The 24310-nt window shown below is 36.7% G+C and overlaps 2 protein-coding genes and 2 pseudogenes across 2 annotated transcripts; 2 read left to right on the forward strand and 2 right to left on the reverse strand.

Moving 5' to 3' along the window:
- The first annotated feature begins 83 nt into the window (after nucleotides 1–83).
- Nucleotides 84–16525, forward strand: LOC120181280. The gene is made up of 2 exons (XM_039186446.1): nucleotides 84–651; nucleotides 16497–16525. Exon 1 carries the CDS (start codon nucleotides 122–124, stop codon nucleotides 605–607), a length of 486 nt encoding a protein of 161 aa, XP_039042377.1. The 5' UTR covers nucleotides 84–121; the 3' UTR covers nucleotides 608–651; nucleotides 16497–16525.
- LOC120181399 lies at nucleotides 13611–18612 on the forward strand (annotated as a pseudogene).
- A 26-nt stretch (nucleotides 18613–18638) lies between these two features.
- On the reverse strand, nucleotides 18639–19781 carry LOC120181277 (methylesterase 10-like). Its single transcript, XM_039186443.1, has 3 exons — nucleotides 19394–19781; nucleotides 19134–19271; nucleotides 18639–19030 (listed from the first exon to the last, which is right to left on the reverse strand). Exons 1-3 carry the CDS (start codon nucleotides 19745–19747, stop codon nucleotides 18749–18751), a joined length of 774 nt encoding a protein of 257 aa, XP_039042374.1. The 5' UTR covers nucleotides 19748–19781; the 3' UTR covers nucleotides 18639–18748.
- Nucleotides 19782–20734: 953 nt separating this feature from the next.
- Nucleotides 20735–23019, reverse strand: LOC120181400 (annotated as a pseudogene).
- Nucleotides 23020–24310: the final 1291 nt, after the last annotated feature.

Consider the following 24310-nt stretch of genomic DNA (forward strand, 5'->3'; position numbering starts at 1 on the left):
GAAAATAAAGAGATGAAGGGTATTCCCGTAATTGAAATAAAAAGATTTTATTTGTTTTTTTAATTTATTGAGCGTCACGCATTTTTATTTCCTAAGGATCAGATTGTGAAGAAGAGCAGAGATGGCTTCCACAACTTCGCCACCTATGCTCCACTCTCTCTCAGTTCACTGTGCGCAAACTTCGAGCCGTGGCCGATCCGTCAAGGCGTACGTTAGCAAACCTGCGCCGGCGGTTTCTCTTTCGAACCGGAGGCAACTTCTGTTCTTCCTGACTACGACGACGGCATTGAATGTTACAGAGAAGAAATCGAATGCGGAGGACATTCCGTTGTTCGGTTTTAGGAAGAAGCTGAAGAAAGCGGAGGAGGAAGCGGTGGAGATCGTGAAAGAAGGACTCGAGACGGCGGAGAAAGGGGTGGTGACGGCGGGGATAGAGATCTTTACGGTGGAGAAAGAGTTGAAGACGGCTGAAAAGGAGATTGAAAGTGCCGTTAGTTTCGGCGCGTTGGCTCAGGCCGGTACCGTGGCGGGAGCCGAGATTCTCGGCGTTGTCGTGGCTACTTCTATTGTTAATGGAATTTTGGCGGCTGATGCCCCGAAATCATGAAATTTCATGTGTATTTAATTTTATTTAGATATTTTTGTGAAACAATTAGTTTTTTCTTCTTAAATTATCTTTGAATGCTCATACGGTGGTGGATTAGAATCGGACTAATATTTTCAAACTCAATTTACAACCACATTAACTGATAACTATTCGACCTACCTATCTACAGATCTCATGAATTTCTGGGGTTTTTTCTTCTTCCTCTATCTATGGCAAGTGAAAGTAGTCCTGAACCTGTTTTTGCACTTATGATTGAGGATTCGCGCCTAAGAACAACCTCTTCCCCGAGTGCTTCAGCTGAAGATCTTATCTGAAGTTGGCTGATGACGACGTTGTTCGTTTGACCACGATCTTCCTCTGGGTTTTTATTCATTTTCTTCGCTTTTTTTTAATGGGTTAATATTCATCTTATCGTCAACGGCAGAGAAATACGGCCGAGCTTTGGGTATCAAGAAATCCAATCTTTTTAGGTGAGGAAGTGAAGAAAATATCACGACCATAACCTATTTTCTAGGTTAGTATTTTGTGGAGCACTTATAAATAGGGATGGCATGGGTCGGGTTTTTAGTTTATTGTATCCGACTCGATAGTAATGATTTCTTCATCCGATATCCGACTCGCATAAAATAAGATTTCACCCGATCTGAGAATAATGAGTCTTCCACCTGAGATCTGACTCGACCTGATATATAATTTAAAAATTCGATTCGACCGAAATAAAAAAATATATTTTTATTTAATAAAAATAGTGACTTTATTGAAAAAATAATATATAAAAGAGTATTATTGTAATTATTCTTAAATATATAAGGTAAAATTATATATTTTTTTAGGTCGGGTTGGGTCTGGTATTTTTCACCCTAAGCCTGAATCTAACCCGACCCGAACATCACATTAAAAAAACGACCTGACCTGGCCCATGCCCATCCCTATTAAAAACCCTACCACACCCGACCGGACCCGAAATAATAAAAATATTATTTTTATTCAATAAAAACAGTGAATTAATTAAAAAAAAATAAAGAGTATTATTGTAATTATTCCTAAATATATAAGATAAAATTATTTTTTTTGGGTTTGTCGGGTACTTTTCACCCTAAACTCAATCCAACCCAAATTCAATTTTTTTAAAAAAAATTAACCCAATCGAATCGAGTCAGATCGAAACCCGTTGAGTTCGGATTTCATATTCATCCCTACTTATAAAGGACGCTTTCCAAAAAAGAGAAAATCGCCTCAGTGACCAAAAATGCCTTATAATATACGATTTTAACCAACTTTTTTTGGATTTGCCAAAATGACCAACAAAATCGCAACGCGAAATAAAAATCGCAACGCGATCCCCAGAATCGCAAATCAGTTTCCAAAATCGCAATGCGATTCTTGAAAATCGCAATGCGATAGTACAAATTCGCATTGCGATTTTCAAGAATCGCAACGCGAATATGAAAATCGCAACGCGAACACATAAATCGCAACGCGTATCCGTAAACCGCAACGTGTATCCGTAAATCGCAACGCGTATCCGTCAATCGCAATGCGTATCCGTATATCGCAACGCGTATCCGTAAATCGCAACGATAATCCGTAAATCGCAACGAGAATCTGTAAATCGCAACGATAATCCGTAAATCGCAACGAGAATCTGTAATTCACAACACTGAAATTTTGGGTATATAACTACGCAACAGCAGCAAATCATAAACTAAATCCCTAAATCGCAACTCATTCCATCTCCATCTATCACTCTCTCCGGCGACATCCGTTCCTATATCCAACGACATCCTTCCCAATCCGGCAACAGGTTTTAGTTTCGCAGCTCGTCTGTTTAGTAAATTAATTTACAACCATGAAATCATCTAATGTTGATCATGTTTGGATAGATTTGTGTTTTGGAGGGTCATGGGATAATGTTCATGGTGTTTTACAATATATGCCTTTACCCATGAATCTTCAACTAAAATTGTCTTTACAAAAGTTAACTTATGAAACTCTAATGCTACGTGTTTCAAATAAATTGAATTTAGAGCCCCTAAGTGGATTTAGGCTATCTTATCAGAGAAATGGTAAAGTTTATTTGTTAACCGACAATGAAGATGTTGAACGATTCATTGCTTACATTAGTGTTTCACAAGATGATGTTACATTGTATGTTGTTGAACCTAGAAGTAGTATTGTTGGGTCAGTAGCGGGTAGTAATCAACTAAGTTTTTCTCAAAACCCACAACCTTTCTCTAATCCAAATCCCAATCAACTTTCAGCACCAAATTCCGGTTTTCGTATTGACCAGTTAGACGATGATGAGCCAACAGAAAAAATTGTGAGTACTAGTCAGTATTCGAAATTTGGTCTTGGTCAATATCCGGACTTTGATATTGGTCAATACACGGATTTTGATGATGTTTCAGAAGAAGAAACAGACCCTGCGTGTAATGATTTTGATATTGGTCAATACCCGAATTTTGATGATGAAACAGCCGTTGCCGAAGAATGTATTGTTGATGATAATGAGGAGGAAGTTACGACTGTGAATGAACATGTTGAACATCCATTCTGTAATTCATATAATCCTGAAGAAGAAAAAAAGAAGAAAAAGTCCCCGAAGAAAAGAAAATGCCACGGGCGTATAACTGGAATATGCCAGAATTACTTCAGATACCGGAAGAAGAGTTGGTAAAGAAAGCAGTTGATTGTTACACAAAAGTTATTCGTATCAAGAAAGATGATTGTTTTGATACAAAGGAAGACTTGAAGATAGCTTTGTATACGAAATGTGTGGAAGATGGCTATCAACTAAAAGTTAACAAATCAAGCAAAGATCGTTTCGAAACAAGGTGTATGATTGACAAAAACTGTACGTGGCGTATGATTGCAAAGAGAATAAAAGATTGCGAAATGTTTCAAGTTAGGACTTTTATTGATAAACATACATGTTCAAGAACCCAAGTTTTTCCTCACCATAGACAGGCAAACAAAAAGGTGTTGGGTGGTTTTCTGGCTGAGTTAATGTTTTGAATGGCAGGGTATATCGGGGACATGAAATTATGACTGACATGAATGCTCGGTTCAAGATTAGTATATCATATTCTCAAGCTTGGAGAGCCAAATGTTATGCCTTGGAATTGTTGAGGGGGTCGCCAGAAGCATCGTTTGCCCAACTGCCGGCTTATTGTCACAATTTAAAGCTGAAAAATCCTGGGTCGGTAACTCATATCAAAACAGATAGAGATGGACACTTTGAGTTGCTGTTTATCGCCATTGGTGCTACGGTTAGTAAATCAATAAATTTTGTTGACTCACTTTTGTTAGTTACATGCATTTCACATTTAAATGATTATATTTCTTGTGTATATTATTTTGTAGATTCGTTCGTTTATTACTTGCATGCGCCCAGTTATTATAGTTGACGGAGCACATTTGAAAGGTCGATACCTTGGAGTAAACTTATTAGCAGTAGCCATGGATGCTAACAATGGGATATTGCCAATAGCTTACGGGGTTGGCAAATCTGAAACCTCTGATTCATGGACATGGTTTATGGGGCATCTTAGGGATTGCATAGGTCCTATTAGCAATCTGACAATCATATCCGATAGGGCAAACTCAATTGACAACGCTGTTAGAAGGTGTTTCCCAGATGCTTTTCATGGACTTTGTGGTGTTCATTTGTATAGAAATCTAAAATCAAGGTCTGCTGGTATAAAAAAGCACAAATGGACATACTGGAAGGCTGTAAAAGCTTATCGGGAAGTGGATTTCAATAAGCATATAAATTGTTTAAGACGTGTTTTGCCTCAGTGTGCTCAAACACTAGAAGATGTCGGGTTTGAAAGATGGTCAAGAGTACATCAACTTGGAGCAAGATATGGTTTCATGACGTCTAATAGTGCAGAATCAATCAACGCTCTAAGTCGTCATTCCCGGAAATTACCCATTACTATGTTAATGGAGTTTTTTCGAGCCTCTATTCAACAGTGGTACTACAAGAAAAGAAACCATGCAGGTATTATTTCTTTGAATTCGTAACTTATCATATTTATATATTTTACTAAGTATTGTTTATTTAAATTTACAGGAACATTGGAACATCGTGTTACACCATGGACTGAAAAAAAGATAACGAAACGTGTTGTGAAGTCAACGTCATGGAGAGTTGAACCATGTTCAAACACTTTGTTTCAAGTACTGGATAATAACTTAAATGGGCTAGTCGATCTAAATGCAAAGACGTGTAGTTGTATGAAATGGCAAACATCTGGTTATCCGTGTGGCCATGTTATAAAAGTTGCTCTTCATTTAAACCAAGATGATTCAAGCGCATACGCTATGGATTGCTACACTACAGAAGTTTATCGACAGACTTATGCCGAGATTGTCTACCCTATTCCACATCCTTCTGAGTGGGACATACCAGATGACTTACAAATAGTTTTGCTACCAGCCATGGACAGAAGGCTACCTGGCCGACCAAAAAGTCACGATCGTATACCGTCTAAGGGTGAAGAGAAGAAGAGATCGACATGTAGTCGGTGCAAGGAAAGTGGTCATACAAGGTTGACATGTGGATCACCAGTGCCATCAAAATCATCTTTTCCTCTACCAAAATATGGATCCTCATCAAAATCCAAAGCTCATATGGTGTCAAGCAAAAGGCAATCATCTTTAAAATCCCAATCACAATTGGCTTCACCTTTTGGGACTGTTAACTTAGGTGATTTTTAAATGCAAACGTTGTATTATGTGGATTTTATGTGTGAACTTTTAACATTTTCAGTTGAATTAATGACTCAGGCCAACCATTTTGACTTAACCAACTCTTGTTATTCAGTTGTTATCACTTATTAGGCATGCATTTGACTATCGCAACACGGAAATTACAATCGCAACGAGAGAATCGCAATGCGAAATGAAAATCCCAACATGAAAATCGCAATACGGAAATGAAAATCGCAATGCGAAATGAAAATTGCAATGTGAAATGAAAATCGCAACGAGAGAATCGCAATGCGGAAATGAAAATCGCAATGCGAAATGAAAATCGCAACGAGAGAATCGCAATGCGAAATGAAAATCGCAATGCGAAATGAAAATCGCAACGAGAGAATCGCAATGCGGAAATGAAAATCGCAATGCGAAATGAAAATCGCATTGCGATTCTCTCGTTGCGATTTTCATTTCCGCATTGCGATTTTCATTTCGCATTGCGATTCTCTCGTTGCGATTTTCATTTCGCATTGCGATTTTCATTTCGCATTGCGATAGTCATTTTTGCCTTCAACATAATGCAGATTGAAATCAACAAAATCAACCATTACATTTCAATCAATTAAACAAGCACAAATAAGAATTATGTTCGCATCAATTACACAAATCAACTTTCACAAATCATCTTTTACAAATCAATTAAACAATAAAAAATAAGCAATAATTCTTATTTCCAATCATCTACTATTGAATCAACTTTTACAAATCAATTAAACAATCAAAAAACAATCAATTAAACTATTGAATCAACTTTTGCAGCCATACATCATTTTCACGCAGTTCACTTCTGAGATTAACCTGCAGAAACCAAACATTTGCTCAAACAACACTTTCTACACATCTAAAACCTACAAACAGCAAATTATTGAATTCTAGGTACTTAACCAAACATTTTCAAACCAAAAGTCTATAAACTTACCAATTGTTTATGGACATTTTATAACGCGGATGCAGGTAGGCAGCGTCTCGTATATATCGATTTAGCCATATAATGCCGAAACCACAAGCCTACTGCAGCTCTATCTCTATCGGTGGGAGGTAGATACTTGGTGCTTCCCGTCGTCAAACGCTCCAACGCCAAGCATACGAGAGGACCACAATCTCCTCTGGCTCCTTCCGTTTGTTGTGGCGCGGTCTCGTCTCTAATAACTGTAATATTGAGCTTCTTTGGCTTCTTGTTTCCAGAACGAGTCCAATAATTGATCGCATCCAAGAATTTAGCCAAATGAGAGCTCCATCCCTTAATAATATCTCTTAAATCAGCCAATGATATGTAATTTATCATGCTGTCATACACTATTGTCTTAAGGGATGGGAGCTGAAGCTCGACGAGAATCCAATGTTTACGTTCCAAAACAGGGATAAACACCTGCAATCATAAGTAATAATTCATTCATTTGCGCACTTATTTCATAAAACCTTTAAACTTAATCTAAAATAAATACTAACCTTATCGACCTCCCACCATGCAGGATAAAGTTTAGCTTGTCCATTGCCCAAATCAAATGATTCATCTCGTGCATTCTTCAAGTGAACGGCGTTAAAAGACGTCGGCATAATTGTATATCGTATATTTTTATTTTTCTTAAGTTTTCTTATTATTAGAAGACGTGTCACCCACGCATCGATATGCTGTTTTACAAAAAAAGACATATATTAGTGACTTACATAAATTTAAAAAAAAAATTAATCAAATTGAAATATAAGAAAAATATAAGACTTACCCCCCCCATCGAAATAGCCATTGTCTTCGACCCCTAATAATACGCCCCACCAAGACCAATCAAGCAACAAATAGATATCATCGGTGAGCTTGCATATGTCAGTGAAACACCCCTGGCTCCGCTCATGTAGATAAAAATCAACTGCGGTCTTAGCCCAAAGGGTGTTATCCAGAATTGTGTCCGGTAGTTGTTTCCTCTCCTCTTCAGATACCGGTATGGTACTGGCCGGTAACTCATACGAGAGCCAACTTGAATCCATCATGTCCGGCACGTCAGAGGGTTTCTCAAGAAGCCTACATATGACGCCATGTGAATCGGGCTCTTGAATGGTGGGAGGGACCTCTTCAATGATGACAGTGGCCTCTTGAACGGTGGGAGGGGACTCTCGAGGAATTATAGGGGGGGCCTCTTCAACGATAGGAGTGGACTCTTGAGGGATGACAGGCGAGTCGGGCTTCTTCTTGCGGTGTCTTCGCACTATTGGGGTGTACGGAGACTTAATAGCACGTGCACGCTGTCTGATGCGTGAACTCCGTCGTGCAAGCATAACCCGACGTAAAGCATCCACTCTATCGGGCCGCTAAATAATTAAATACAAAAATCAGTAAATAAACAGACATGATATTTAAACAGTGAAAACAAATACAAATATGTTTCAAACTTGCATTGTATTCACCCAAGTCATTATTCTATCATAGTTCACAAAATGCATCAGATAACAAAGAAAAATATGTTTCAAACTAATACCCTGAAGTTAGTATTTGTCTTTGTTTTGTCTATTGGTTGAAGTAATGCAATCCATTCAAGTTTCAATTTGCAGAAGAAGAAATAGTTTACTTTCGCAACACGAAACTTAAAATCGCAACGCGAAATGAGAATCGCAACGAGAAACCAAAATCGCAACGCGAAATGAAAATCGCAATGACAGAATCGCAATGCGAAATGAAAATTGCAACGAGAGAATCGCAACGCGAAATGAAAATCGCAATGCGATTTTGGTTTCGCGTTACGATTTTGTCGTTGCGATTTTGGTTTCGCGTTGCGATTCTGTCGTTGCGATTTCATTTCGCGTTGCGATTCTCTCGTTGCGATTTTAAGTTTCGTGTTGCGAAAGTAAACTATTTCTTCTTCTGCAAATTGAAACTTGAATGGATTGCATTACTTCAACCAATAGACAAAACAAAGACAAATACTGACTTCAGGGTATTAGTTTAGCAGAATTGGCAGCAACCGAACAAATTTACTTTCAACCAAAAGACAAAACAAAGACAAATACTATTTCACAGTGTTAAAGAATACACAGTTTAGCAGAATTGGCAGCAACCGAACAAATTTACTTTCAACCAAAAGACAAAACAAAGACAAATACTATTTCACAGTGTTAAAGAATACACAGTTTAGCAGAATTGGCAGCAACCGAACAAATTTACTTTCAACCAAAAGACAAAACAAAGACAAATACTATTTCACAGTGTTAAAGAATACACAGTTTAGCAGAATTGGCAGCAACCGAATAAATTTACTAAGCAATCTAAGTGAAATGGCTAATCTAAGTGAAATTACGAGTAAATTTATCATTAAGTTAAATATGGAAAATCTTAAACTTACCTCGTTGCGTAGAGTATGAACCTCATTCTGCAACGATACTATCATCTCACGTAGAGCGGCAACCTCACCACGTAAAGTTGACACCTCCACACGCCATGCACCATCGTTATCGCGTAGAGTACCGATCTCCTCACGCAAGGCATTGACCTCATCACGTAACTCATCCCGTGGAGGTGGAGAACAAGGAGATAAATGTCGTGGCCTCTTTACCGGTCGCCTATCATGAGGTGATGGTGGAGAAGAGGCTCGATGATGTGACGGGATAGGTGATGGCTCTCGTTCTAGAGGTGTATAGTCGGGTCGATCGGGTGATGGCTCTAGGTGAGGTGATGGCTCTCGAATTGGAGGAAGTGGATGCTGCTCATCATCCGTGCCATCAAAAAAACTCTTACTAGCTTGCCACCAATCAGTGGCAAGCTCTTCCTCCGTGGGTGTCAGTCTTTGTAATGGAATGTTGGCCTCCTAACAATATAAAAACTCAAACAAAGTTAAACGTCTACTATTAATAACTTGTTTATATTATATGAAAGTATTTGTGTTAACTTACATTATTATTGTCGCATATGGTATTAAGTCTTCCCAATCCAACAGATTTTTCCTCTTCCAGGAAATAGCCCTGGGAATATCATTTGACGTTTTTATTGCATATGTACGCATGCTGGGGAAAGCCTCGAATATCCAAATCTACAAACAATATAATAACAAAATTAGTAATTGTTAAATAATTAATTATAATTTTAGAAACATTATATAGAAATTCTTACCTTAAAGGCCCAAACAAAGCCTGACAAAGTGTATTTCGACCCATCGCCACGCAAACTTTTGCGGTCATCAAAGGCAGTAGACAACTTAGTCCTGGTAGCTTTCCATATATACGAACCCCACGGAAACAAATTCCATGCATTCAGGTCCTCTACCAATATTATTAGGTCCCGAGGAATAGGTTGTCTGGCCTCTCTGCCTAAAAAGCCGGCATACACAAGTAGTAGAAGGCATACTCGGACAACATCGACGTCATCCATCCGAGTGAAACCAGCTTTCTTATTAAACAATTTCTTCAGGTCGTCGACGTGTAGGTTCGGCTTCTCCATTGACTCATCCGGAAAAACCCGGGATAACCATGATGGGCGGGCGATATGACGAGTGTACCGGCCTACATCATCGTGTCCGAATCGTAGACCAGTGATTAAGCAGAACTCCTTCCGCCCAAAACAAGTATACGCTGGTGGAAAATGAAACCATATCTCTTCCTCACCACGTTGTATACTGTCGGGTAGATTTGATGTCATGGTCTGAAGCCACAAATGGGTCAAATTAGCATCTCCACCCGGATGCTGTACTCTCAGCCATGGCCCGAAGCAGGTTTCCTCAAACAATTGTCTTTGTGCAGGTGAAAGCTTCGAAGCAATTGTAGTGGCTAGGCTAACTTTATTCCTTAATGTCAATGAAGCCAAAAAAAATTTCTACAAAAACAATAAACATACCAAGTTAGATATACCAAAAATTACACTGTGAAGATATACCAAAAACAATAAACATAAAAAGTAGTAGTTTATTCTTGAAACTAAAATTTGCAACACTGTTTTGTCTTTTGGTTGAAATGAAAATCGCAACGAGAGAATGACTGTCGCAACGAGAGAAATGAAAATCGCAACGAGAGAACCGCAACGCGAAATGAAAATCGCAACGAGAGAATCGCAACGCGAAATGAAAATCGCAATACGATTTTGGTTTCGCGTTGCGATTCTCTCGTTGCGATTTTCATTTCGCGTTGCGATTCTCTCGTTGCGATTTTCATTTCTCTCGTTGCGACAATCATTCTCTCGTTGCGATTTTCATTTATCTCGTTGCGACTCTTCTGCAAATTGAAACTTGAATGGATTGCATTACTTCAACCAAAAGACAGAACAAAGACAAAGATAAATACTAACTTGAAAATCGCAACGAGAGAATAGCAACGCGAAATGAAAATCGCAACGAGAGAATCGTAACGCGAAATGAAATCTAAGTGAAATGGTTAATCTATTATTGAAATGACCAGTAAACTTATCATCAGTTTCAATATGAAAAACCTACAATAATGCAAAAATTTCAAAATAAAAATAATTAAAAAAACTAACCCTCGGAGGTTGATTTTCCATTTCTGAATATTGTGAGGGATTTCTGACCGTGAATGGTTGTGAGGGATTTCGCCGGAGATGGGGACGGAAATCTTCGGAGATGGGGACGGATTTCGCCGTAGAGAGTGAGAGATGGAGATGGGACTGAGTTGTGATTTTAGGTTTTAGGTTATGAGTTGCGATTACGGGATTTTGTCTTAATATTCATTTTTGTAATTTGAAAATAAAATACGCGTAGCGATTATAATGGCACTTTAAAAATCGCGTTGCGATTTACGGATACGCGTTGCGATTTTACGTATTGTCGTTGCGATTTACGGATATGCGTTGCGATATACGGATACGCATTGCGATTTACGGATACGCGTTGCAATTTACGGATACACGTTGCGATTTACGGATACGCGTTGCGATTTATGTGTTCGCGTTGCGATTTTCATATTCGCGTTGCGATTCTGGAAAATCGCAATGCGAATTTGTACTATCGCATTGCGATTTTTAAGAATCGCGTTGCGATTTTGGAAACTGATTTGCGATTCTGGGGATCGCGTTGCGATTTTTATTTCGTGTTGCGATTTTGTTGGTCATTTTGGCAAATCCAAAAAAAGTTGGTTAAAATCGTATATTATAAGGCATTTTTGGTCTCTGAGGCGATTTTCTCTCCAAATAAATTATGTTTACATCCAATAAATTGAGTTTGTGTTTATTTTATTTTGAAGTCATACAACACTTGAGAAATGAATGTCTTGATAATTTAACAGTTCTCGTGATTTGTTTTTATTTTATAAATTATAATCTTAATCCTGCACACACACCAAAAAAGGGAAAAGGGATTATAAGAAAATAAATACTTTTAATAAAAAAAGGGAAAAAGGATTATACGAAAAGGAAAAAAATACTTTTAATAAGTCTAAAATTCATCATAAATATAAGAAAACAAAAATCAACCATTCATATAAGTCATAATATAATCTCAAATACAATAAGGATTTTGATTGAAATATAAGGTCTAACTAATCTCAAATGCAATAAGGATTTTGATTGAAATATAAGGCCTAACAGAAGTTAAAGTGTACTCTCACAACTCAACCAAAAGTAAAATTATATAATCTTAAAAATCAAGTTGTACATCTTTTTTAAGAATATATTGTACCATCCATTTAGTCTTAATACTCACATATGTTAGAAAAATATTGTTGGAAAATGGAGATGTTAGCATTGATTAACATAAATAATAAATGAATAAATAAAATAAAACGATATAATCATTTTGCCATGTAATCACTGTCTTAGAAGTAATTTCATCCGGATTGATGTAATCCCAAAAGTTGACGTTGTCCCCCGAGGTTAACACATTTTTCCAAATTTCGTATACCCAAAATAAGGAAATAGAAGTCGTTTAGCATTGCTCTTTTCGAAGAAAAAATAAAAGAGAATCGTAGAGAGAAAAGAAGAAGTTGGTATATCAAATAGTGAAACATAGATTGATATTTATAATGAAATATATAAGGGGTAAATAAGTAATAAATAAATGATGTTATAAAAAAATCTCATTTACTTTTTCAATATCTTTCAAATATAGAAAAAATATTTTCTAAAAGATATTTAATTTTTATTCAATTATTTGCACTATCTAACAATCCTCAACTAATGCAAATAAATACAAGATTATTGAAAATGAGAAAAAATAACAACGAAATTAATCACTTAAGCACTAGTATCTGTTAGATTTAAACTAATACGTAGTGAAACAAACAATTCTTCAATTAACAAATGAATGGATATTGAACTTGTTAAAATAGGAGTAAACTTATGACACATGACTAATCTCATATCCAATTGAGTTATGTGATAGACCAATCAATTTAGCCAATATACTTCGCGATGCTAGTAAGTGCTCTACAAAGGTAACCCAATATATTTCATAGAAGTTGTCAGTTCTTCACACTTACGTATGTGATTTCATCATGTATATCTCAATATAAACCACCCAAATCAAGAATATGAAACTAATAAGAGCATTTAGACAGCTCAACCTCTTTTTTTTTTAAGATTCGGTGAATTCATCAAGTTCGTCTCACTATGACCACTCAAATCCTGAGCTATGAATTCATTAAGAGTGTAAAGTTCATCCTTTCATGTCGGTGGATTCATCAAGTCCTTCTCACCAAGAGCACCCAAAATCTGAGCTATAAATCCATTAAGAGCAAAAGCTCATTCTTATGCATGTATATTATTTGTCATATGGATAGATAAGAATGTATACTGAGTCTTTCCATGTCTTCGTTTGACCACATTGAACTTAGAAGATAAAGTTGGGTGTTCACCGGGAATTCCTCTACCAAATGGGTTTAAGACCTATCCCCTCGATAAATTAAATCACTTTTCATTTTAACTCTTAAGTTAGTGATCAATATAAATTCGGTCCCTCGTAAAACAAGAATTAAAATTCCAAGTTACTAACTGAAAATTTGAGGACCTAATTGAATAAATTAAAAATTATAAGTGCTAAAGAAAATACGGGCCAACTCATAATTCTCGATTAGTCATCAAATATACTTTCTTTGGTTGATCGACTCATCACCCCTATTTGAGATAGAAGAGGTGAAATGTTGGGACTCCCAAAAAAAATCCCTTAAATATCGGTTTGACTTTGACTAGTCTAGCGTTCGCTTATTTTTTGTTTATTTATTTTGAATTCATTGATTCACGTCACCCAACTTCCTATGACCGCTTTGATTTGTGGCAGCCACTGTTCACATTCGACTTCATATCAAATGTCGGACGATGGCCAGTTTTATAAGACAAGTCTACAGAGTTTTAAACTGTCCAAAAATAAATAAATAAATCACAAATTTGTTCCTCATGCGTTGAAAGCAGCTATAAACCGAAGAACAATAAAACACTCCTTATTCATTTAAAGAACTCTCTCGTGCTTAACAAGTCCACACTCGAACTTGTTTCTACAAAATGACCATATTTTTTTTTGTTGATCTCCGTCGTCAGATTTATCGGTAGTATAAAAATTGCATCAAAATTTTTAGGAAAAAAATAATGTTACAAAATGGAGATGTTAGCATTGATTAATATAAATAAATAATAAAACGTCAATGAGTGTTGGCACAAGTGGTTGAGATTCAGGAATTTGAGATTGTAAGGCCAAGTTCGAATCTCACCACCGTCACTCTTGGTAAGTAATCTGTAAAGTCCTATGTAAATCTCAATTGGGTCTTAGGTATATCCTGACCCTGGACTGGAGAGTCACCCTTAACCTAAACTTTTATATACCAAAAAATAAATAATAAAACGATATAATCATTACATCATGTAATTAATGTCATTAAATTAATTTAGTCGGATTGATGTAATTTCAAAAGTGGAGGTTTGAGCCCAAAAACCACAAACATTCACTTTCCATTATGTCACCTGGGAAGATCCTTACTCCTGGATTTGTTCTCTCCAAGACAAAGTCGCCAAGCTGCATATGGACATGTACATGGAACAAGAAGAGAAGTACACCGAGGCTGTCATGTCGGACACTGAACGACTCCAAACTAAGCTACAGTCTGAGATGGCTTCTCGATTGAATTTTGATCTCTCTACGCCTCCAGTCCGTTGGGGTCCCTGGTACTTCCTTCAATCTTTCCATTCTTAGCACTTTTTGTTTAGAAATAGAATCTGTCAAATTCGGTATCTTGTAAAACCTCGAGTTTTCTTAGGTTCAGATTGGTTAGCTTCTTACAAGTCTTTTTTATTAGACGAGAATGCTAAATGCTGTCAGATACAATGTAATTTATTTGCTCCTAGAACGAACTGTTAAGCTTTTCTTTAATGGAAAGTCGAATTGTATTATGCTTGTTCTAATGGAAGTGTTATTGTATGTATAATTGAAGTCATAGGGGCTTAGTTTTTTTTATCATATGAACGTTAATTGCTGTATTAGTTGAAATCTAAATAAGTTTGCAGTTTGTATTATAGAAGAGTGGAAGAAGGGAAGCAATATACAGTGCTATGTAGGAGGTTAGCGAGCTTGAACGAGGAGTTCATTTCACACAAGTCTCCAAGTTCTGGATTTGATTTTACTTCTGGGAAGAGGATTGAGCAGAAGCTGCTTGATTACAATCAAGAAGCTGAAAGATTTGGAGGTATTGAAGAAAATGGAAGATTGCCCTCTTTATTTATTTGTTTCTGAGAATTTGTTTACATTACTTTCTCAATATGTTTAAAGGTTATGCTTATGAAGAATTATCGGAGGTATCACCGGATCATAAGTTTCTTGCATACACCATGTATGATAAGGACAATGACTACTTCAAGTTATAAGTGAGAAATTTGAATTCTGGGGCATTATGCAGCAAGCTTCATGCAAATCATGTTTCGAATTTGGCATGGGTCAAGGATGGGCAGGCATTGCTCTATGTCGTAACTGATGAAAATAAGAGGCCATATAGGTGGAAACTCTGTTTGTTTCATAACCAATTGACTTATATATTCATTATTTTTTGGTTGTCAAATGAATTTTACAAAAGCTAATTGGAAATTAACTTTTTTGTTTAGGATATACTGTAGCATGATTGGATCAACGGATGAAGATGTTCTGCTGCAGGAAGAAAAAGATGAAAATGTCTATGTAAATATAAGGCACACAAAAGATTTCCATTTTGTGACAGTTAATACATTTTCTCCTACATTTTCAAAGTTATCCGTAGAGAAAAATTGGCTTGTAGTCAACTTAGATTGTTGTAAAATGATCGTATGATCAAATGGTGTTAACAAACTTTATGATATTTTAGGTCTTTCTGATAAATGCAGCTGACCCATTTTCTGGCATGACATTAGCTTGGGGAGAGTTAAGGTATTGTTCACTGCATTCTCGAGCATCATCAAGGATACTTCTATTTATTCACAGATGCAGCCGAGAATGGACAAACAATTGATAATCACTATCTTCTTCGAAGCCCTGTTGATTCTTCATCAAATCCTAGAATTTGGGAGGTTGGTGAATTCTATACGAGTTCCTTAATTCCTTTTTTCCCATTATCCTGGTTCATAATGAATTTTTTATCCTTTTGCACCAATGTACGATGATATGTGTTGATACATGTAGACATTCTTGCCTAAATGCTACCAATGCTCACTACATTATTTATGTAATCCCATTTCTTATGGACCTCAGAATGTATTCATTGATTCTAAAGACTTGGTCATAGAGGATGTTGATTTCTGCAAGTCACACTTGGTTCTCATTACAAGGGAAGGTCGAAATCACGGAATCTGCTCTGTTGCTCTACCATTGCCTGATGGAAAGGTAGGAAATATGTGTGTGTGTGTGTGTGTGTTCTGCTTATCACTCATGCTTCATCTTTCTTCTTGCATTCTTACAATACTCTCTTCATATCTTTTGTTTTATGGCAGCAAGCAGTTCATCTACGAGAGCTTCAGCCTCATTTCCTTCCTCTTCCAAAGAATGTTTGTAGCATTTCTCCTGGACCAAACTATGACTACAATTCACAACCATGCGATTCACAATATTATCACCTGTGGTATGTAGACGACTACCATTTGAACAGTATTTAGCTCCTAATTGACCACAGCTATTCCTTTATCATCTCTACTTTATAATTTAGTAGAATTTTGATGCATGTAACATGTTAAGCATGGTTTCAAATTGAAGAAAGCTTAATGGAGCTTAAATGTCTGCTATCAGTGTAGGAAGATATGTTGCCTCTATTGTTTATAATTTGGGTTTTTAGTTTTGAACATAATAAATAATCTGCTTAAATCAATTTGTTTCCTGAATGGAATCTAGAGATCAAACGTTATTGTTTTGGTTTGGATTGATATTTGCTTTATTTGAATATGGTCCAGCGAGCAGCAACTGTTCATATTTGTCTTCTAGGATGAGTAAAAATATGACATTTTGTAGCTCACATGGCAGGATTTTCAATCATTATTTTAAGTAAAAACTAGTGTCTACTTTTTTTCACATCTTGTTTATCATTTTTTATTTTTATTATTTTATTTTGGTTTTCTTGTCATATATGCTAACATTATTCCAATTTTCATCGATACTGATATTCTAGGGTTATATATATGTATATATATTTACAGATGCCTGATGCGGTGGTTGATTATGATTTATCAAATGGGAAGTGGAATATTGTTCAACAGCAAAATATGCTTCATGAAAGAACACGGATTTTGTATGGTACTGCATTGTCTTCAGCCATTGCTGAGAAGACAACAAATGTGAAATTTTCTTCTATGAATGATGTCAGATCTGAAGAAAATAACTTGTGGAATGACCTCTCTGAATTTTATGCTTGTGAGCATCACAATGTCTCTTCTTACGATGGGGCTATGGTTCCTTTAACTATTGTTTACTCACAAAAAAATAGAAAGGATAATCAAAGCCTCGGATTGCTTCATGGACATGGAGCTTATGGTGAGATACTTGATAAACGGTGGCGTAGTGAGTTGAAAAGCCTCCTTGATCGGGGTTGGATTATTGCTTATGCTGATGTAAGGTTTGTTTTTCATTATAATTATATTAATTCTTCCTGGCTGTCGTTACCTTCACCTTTCTGTAGCGCTATTCGTTTCTATATTATTTTATGAATTGTTTTCGTTTTTAATATTTGCATGCTTAGCACTTTGTTTCTTGGTTTATGGATGGTATGTTCTGCAGAGGTGGTGGCAGCGGTGGTAAGAACTGGCACCATGATGGCCGACGCACAAAGAAACAAAATTCAATTAGAGATTACATATCTTGTGCAAAGTACCTTATTGAAAAAAAAAATTGTGCAAGAAAACAAGCTTGTTGGTTGGGGATATAGTGTTGGAGGACTCCTGGTTGCCTCTGCCATCAATTGCTGCCCAGATTTATTCCGTGCTGCAGTTTTGAAGGTATGACAAATCTCTCTTTTGCTTTCATGTCTGCTCAATCATACTTGCTACATAGTCTTAATTTTCATATGCGTATGAGCTGTTTTTTTTTTATCTTATTTTATAATTCTAGGTAAACTCATTTCATCTTTGATTTGTTTCAGGTTCCATTTTTAGATGCAACCAACACTCTGCTATACCTCATTTTACCTCTCACGGCCGCTGATTATGAAGAGTTTGGTTACCCTGGGGATATTGATGAGTTTTATGCCATTCGGAAATTTTCTTCCTATGACAATATCCAGAAGGATGCTCTCTATCCAGCAGTATTAGTCTCCTCATCTTTCAACACAAGGTAAGTAGCCTTCTCGTTAACTGCGCTTTGTCCGGTTATCTGAACTTAATGTTTTGTGACATTGATCTACAAAAAAGGTATGCCAAATAACTTAACTAGGGACAATGAAGGTCCAAATTGGGTGGAATAGGATCGAATAACAGCATATAAATCACTTTGGATTTCGGAAATTCATTACTTGATCATAGACCATCTGCGTGTGTGTGTGTTATAAGAGGGCTACAAAGTTATTCCCTCTGCCTTTAAAACAGATATTAAAACAGATATTAAAACAGCATCGACAACTCGTACCGCATTCAGTCTTGTAGTTGGTTATATATTTTCCCTTGCAATTGAAGTAGGCATTGATGCCTTCGGTTTAACATTTTTTTCAGGTTTGGGGTATGGGAAGCGGCAAAATGGGTCACTCGAGTTCGGGAACAAACTATCTATGACCCTAAACATCCCATACTAAATCTAATCACAGATATAGTAGAGAAAAATAGATATCTTCAATGCAAAGAGACAGCTATGGAGACTGCATTTCTTATAAATGCAATGGATGAATAAACTGGCTTTTGGAAGCTATAAAGTTGAGTTATGCATGCATACATGTATGTGTGTGTGTGTATTGTGGCCAAACTTGGATCATACATAATATATACTATCTCTTGAAGATGATAGGCTGAACTATCTGATTGATGAATCATTTATATTTCTCAGCAACTTCTTGGAGATGTTTGCGGAGCTGGTGGGGCTTGGAAAGCATGGCCATATGATCAGATCCATCTATGAACTTAACATCGACTGTCGGGCTATTTTCGATGTACCATTTCTGCAAGCTTTCTTTGATCAGCAAATCATCTTTGCAAACTATATAAACCCGATTAACCGAACCAAAATTTTCTTTTGTTAGCAGAGATTCGTTGGACAAATCTTTCATAAAGAACTTCCCTTGTCTCAACAACGTTATGGCCAATTCTCTGTCCTGTAAATTCCAACAACAGAAAACATCAGAGCAACAGCACCCACAGACCATCTTGATCTAATCATTTAAGAATATGCATAAATGAGATTGATTTTAAACTCGCCTCTTTTGGTGAGAGTTGATAAACCTTTGCAGCTATGTATTTTGGTCCAAAAATGGTACGAGTAGGTGGATTTTCGGGGCCATCATCAAACCATAGATGCGAATCCATGTTTGGCTCCGACGAAATATTTTTGAAGAACTGATCTCCACAAATAATTCACCCAAAAGTTTAAAATCCGAACAAAAAAATAATTAAAACATGACATGACAATTCGACAAACACGAACACGTATGGCCGTGTCTGAATCTTTTTTTTTTTACCTCGGCTACTCCGGTTGCAATAGGAGAATGAAGATTGGGCATAAAAGCCGTGAGATAAACAGCGGCTGATACTTTCTTAGGGTAACTTTCCATGGCTAAGGAAATGACAACCCCACCATAACTATGTCCCACTAGTATCACCTTCTCGTGTCGAGGCAAAGAGGCCATGAATTCCATCAATGGCCGAGCATAATCCGACACAGAATCCAGCTCGCTGATCTGCTTCGGGTTGATTCCACTGGCACCGAGGTCCAATGGAGTGACACGGTGACCGGCCGATTGGAGCAGCGAGACAAGCATGTACCAACACCAAGCTCCGTGACATATACCATGGATCAGAACAAAATGTGCCATAGTTCTTGATCTCAATGCCCCCTCTTTCTTCAGTTTTCAGTTGGTTCAGTTATTACTGCAAGGAGGGATTTATATAAGAGAGATTTTCCTTAACATTGTGGAAGAATACAAAATTGGATCACATCAATCGGTTTAAAAATCACCGAATAAAACCCTACAGTCAACTGAACCCAGAATTTAAAATACGACCGTTTCTAGATTGATTTGAATTTTCAGCAGCGGTTAACATCTAGGTTGAAAAACTTTGCAATACGTGGGAAAGGGGCTTGACATAGTTGCCTTGAGAAACAAGGCATTGATCTTCATAGGCTGGCATTGTTTTTCTCCGTTGCTTCCGGTGATTATTCGATAAGCAAGCTTTCACAGAACAGATTCCATTTATTATAAATAATTTTACGTTAAGATTCGAATCTTTAAATATTCATATTTAAATCATATCAATAATTTTTTTATTATTTTATACATGGAAATAAAAAAATATCGCTATTTTTTAGTCAAAGTCATATGCCTCCCGGCTTCCAGTAGACTCACTTCATAAAATATGAATATTTATCTTGACTATCTTTTTTTTTCAAAGAATAAATTATAAAATACTAAAGATAATTTCTCTCCCTAAATTCATTTTACTTATTAAAATTAATAAATCTAATTGATTATAATTTGAGTAGCGAATTGGATTTTTACTAAACTCGATGAAAAAACGATCATAAAATAATAAAAACTATATAAAAATTATATATTTACTCGTATAACATAAATTATGTTTTATTTATTTAAATATAAATCGATTCGAGTTGAAAATTTCTTTATTCTTTTATGTAGTATTTATTACAAAGTAGGCATGGTGAAATACTCAATTATATTTCTCAGCAACTTGTAGGAGACATTTGCAGAGCTCCTGTGGCTGGGGAAAACATGGGATATTCGAAATATCAGACGAATCGCCACAATGCTAATGAGAGTAAAGGGGAAGCATCAAATCATTTTTCACCAAACCGAAACTGAAAACGTGAGAACCATGGCTCCTAGAAAACATGACAACAGAACAGAGAGTGATCCATAGTAAAGGCATGACCTCATAGCCACCATTGATAAAAGAGAAATGATTTGTATTTGGTAATTGATGTGGGTTACCTGAGTAGTCAGTGTGTCTCCTAAGAGCAGCGACTAGATTTGTAGCTCTTTCTACTGCCTGGCGTCCACTGCCCCGCGCCAAAATTGTGTATATAGTAATACAAACGATTAGAACTTGTACATTAAAGCGAACCATCGAACAAACAAACTGAGTATTGTAACTAACCCAACAACCCAAAAATCGTAACCATCGAGATGCCAAGCTTGCATGGTGTTTTCGTTGTTCTGAAAGATAACTTCAATGAAATCATGGAGAGAAGTTGGCATAACAGAGGTAGCTACAGTTGCAGCACGACCCGAAGGAACTGCACTGATGGAATTCGTGCTAAAAACTCCAGGGATGTTAAAATGATCATCAAGCTTCAAAGGTGTATAGGGATTTATATAGGAGACGCCATTCACTGCATAACGCAACTTCCCGTTTATTGAAGATGCCGAGTTGGCCAAGACAAAAGTCTTTGTTGGTGTTATCTGCCTGCAATGGAAGGAACCCTGAGGATTAGGCCTGGCTGCATTTGATGTCAAATTCCACCTTCAAGAAAAAAAAATCAAATAAGATCATTCTTTTAGTCCGAAAATGATTTGAAGAAAGAATCATATGATCTCAATGGACTAGTACCTATATGTTCTCGCCTGATCCATTGACCAATCAAATTGGTTTGCAGGAGCAGCTGGAATAGGTCCAGAAACTGGGGCATTCGAGTTTGTGTAGTGCAAAACCGCAGTTGCAGTGAGAACAGTTTTTGTAAATCGTGTGGATGCAACGATGTAGTAGTCCTTTGGCAGCTGGTCCAAGGTCACTAAGATGGTTATGGATTGGCCAACATGTACATCAAGAGAATCATATAAATTCTGAATCACGTGCGATCCTTCAACCTCAACTAGCTTCATTTTATGATTCTGGATCCAAAATTTGAGTGAGGTGGATAATCCAACATTTGAGATCCTGAACATGCAAGTTTTGCCTCAAACACAATAAATTTGTTGCATGAATTAATAATATGTTATGAAGTAAGCGCCGAAACTTGATTGTTAGTAAAACGATGATAAGGCAACATGACTTAATGATGACCTTGATCTCCCACTAAAGGATGTTCAAGTCTGGCCATTTATAAGGATTCCGTCGGGGAAGGGAAGAGGGTTGCCTCCGTCCAAAGATAGCTGCAATGTCTGAAAACCAGAAAACAATACATGATGAGCACAAAGATTTGCCCAAGTGAAAACGAAGAACAAATGATTAGTTTCATGGCAAAGGATAGTGATGGGGATCGACGTTAAGAAACACACTTCAACCGACTATAAGCTCTTTCAAGGGAGTATATGAACAAATGGCTGCCTAGATTCTCCTATCCTATAACATACATTTGGCATGTCAAGTAAGCAATTGGTAACTTACAGGTAGAAAAGAAAGAAAAAACATAACAGTAAAGAAGACAAACCTTATGGTTGGTCTTGAACCAGTCACCAACAAGTGAAATCTCCAGCAGGGTTTGCATAAGGTATAGGGATCACACTCCTATGGATTATATTGAGTGCTCCAAATCCTCCAGCAGCTCTATGCATCAATGTTGATGGGAAATAATTATAGGATCCAATCTGATCCTTGGCCTGGAACTTGTAGGTATAGTTTGAGTTCGGAGGGATTGGACAATTAGTCCCCAAAACCCCATCCTGCCATGATTCTTCCTTTACTTGACCCCATTCCTGTAGCAAAGAAAAATCTTATAGACAAATCTCGGATCTTCCCTTCATTTCTCAGATTCATTAATAGCAAGAAACTCAAGATCTCAATGAGAAGAAGCAATGCCTTACCATGTAATTAAGAAAGGCTGGTCGAGCTTGTTAATGAGATTCAAGATGATGTTGTTGTTAATCACCGCATCAAGTTTTGGTCCAGGGAACTGATTATTGATAAGGATAACCTTCACACGAGAACAAAAACATGAGAACTTTAGTAAACCAGAATCAAAAGCACATTACTTTTTTTTTAATTTACACCGACCAACCTGTTGGGGAACTCCAAGAATGGAACGAGTACCATAAGTGGCAGTCCAAGTGAAATACAAGTAAGGGTCTTCAGCATTCACCAGGGACACACCCAAAACAGCCAATAGGAAAAGAATCACTGATTTCCCCATTTTTATACCCTGAAATCAAACAACTGCTAGTTAAGCAAAAGCAAAAAACGGGTTGTTATCAGAAGACATTGGCATTATTGGCTGAAAAGAGAAGGCTACCTGGTTTGAGACTCCCTGGTGTTTTTCAAGTCAAAATCCAAAGAAAAAATTTAGCTAAACTTATAAATTAATACAACAATTCCGTCAACGAGTAATAATTCTGGTAATTTTCTCATATTTGATTTAGAAGTTCGTGCGATTTTTCGTTATAATTTTTTTTGTTATACTTATTGTTTATTATGATTATTTGAAAAAAATATTATACTAATTATTTTCAATTAATTTTTATGTTTGTAAAATTGAAAAGCAGGAGCATACGTCAAAATAGTTTTGCGATACAGGTAATAATATAAAATTATATTATTTAAATTATTTATGTTGATGTGTAAAAAATTTATTGTGTTATATTTTTGTTCATATATAATTTATTTAATCAGGTTTGTTTCAGTTATTTTTTTTTGCAGATATAATATTGTCGCACTTTTAAACTCAAAGAATAACGCGACTTTCAGCTATTGTTTATTATGATGGTGAAATTCGAGAAGATGAAACCGGCGTTGTTTTCGTATCAAATGAGCGTGTTAAAATATCATTCAAGAGAAACATAACTCTTGAGGAGCTGATAACGAAGATTTCGAAGAAGATTCATGTTGGAAGTAGTAGAAGAATGTCGTCGTTGCAGTACAGATTTCCAACATCATTGTTGCCATTAACTTATACAACGTTCAAACTTTCGAACAATGATGATGTTCAAATGATGGTTGAAGCTCAAAGTAATTATTCAGACGCCACTATTGAGATGTATGCACATTTTGTTTAAGTGCGTGCTGTTTGGGGTCAATCATTAAGCTTCCACTATGAGCTGGTTGAACAAGTTGATCAAGTTGACAGCCCGACTACAGTAATGTGTAATGATTTTAATGCCATAATGGGGAGACATTCATCCGCAACTCCTTACGATATGTATCGAGGTGGGTCCACGAATAATCCGTATGGCAACACCGCGTCCAGTTCAAGGGGAAGACATTCATCTGCAAATTTCTTTGACCATATGGAGATGTCATCGAATCAACCATCCGTGCAGTTTCCATTTGACACGATGTCTTCAAGCTCCAAGGGGAGGCATTCGTCTGCAAGCTTTTTCGATCTCAATGTCGATATGCCTTCCAGTTCAAGGGGAAGGCGTGCAAGTAGTAGGTTCTCCGACCTAAATGTGGAGAGCATGGAGGAACCATCATCTCCACCAGAAGAA

Source organism: Hibiscus syriacus, unplaced genomic scaffold (genome assembly GCF_006381635.1).
Source record: "Hibiscus syriacus cultivar Baekdansim isolate YM2019G1 unplaced genomic scaffold, ASM638163v2 tig00112523_pilon, whole genome shotgun sequence".
Lineage (NCBI taxonomy): Eukaryota > Viridiplantae > Streptophyta > Magnoliopsida > Malvales > Malvaceae > Hibiscus > Hibiscus syriacus.

Bases quoted from the DNA above. Each gene is read 5' to 3' on its own strand.
- LOC120181280 (XM_039186446.1), top strand. From the start codon at position 122: ATGGCTTCCACAACTTCGCCACCTATGCTCCACTCTCTCTCAGTTCAC.
- LOC120181277 (XM_039186443.1), bottom strand. From the start codon at position 19,747: ATGGCACATTTTGTTCTGATCCATGGTATATGTCACGGAGCTTGGTGT. The intron at 19,272-19,393 runs GTAAAAAAAAAA...TGTGGAGATCAG, and splicing joins TTGCAACCGGAGTAGCCGAG to TTCTTCAAAAATATTTCGTC. The intron at 19,031-19,133 runs GCGAGTTTAAAA...TGGAATTTACAG, and splicing joins ATCAACTCTCACCAAAAGAG to GACAGAGAATTGGCCATAAC.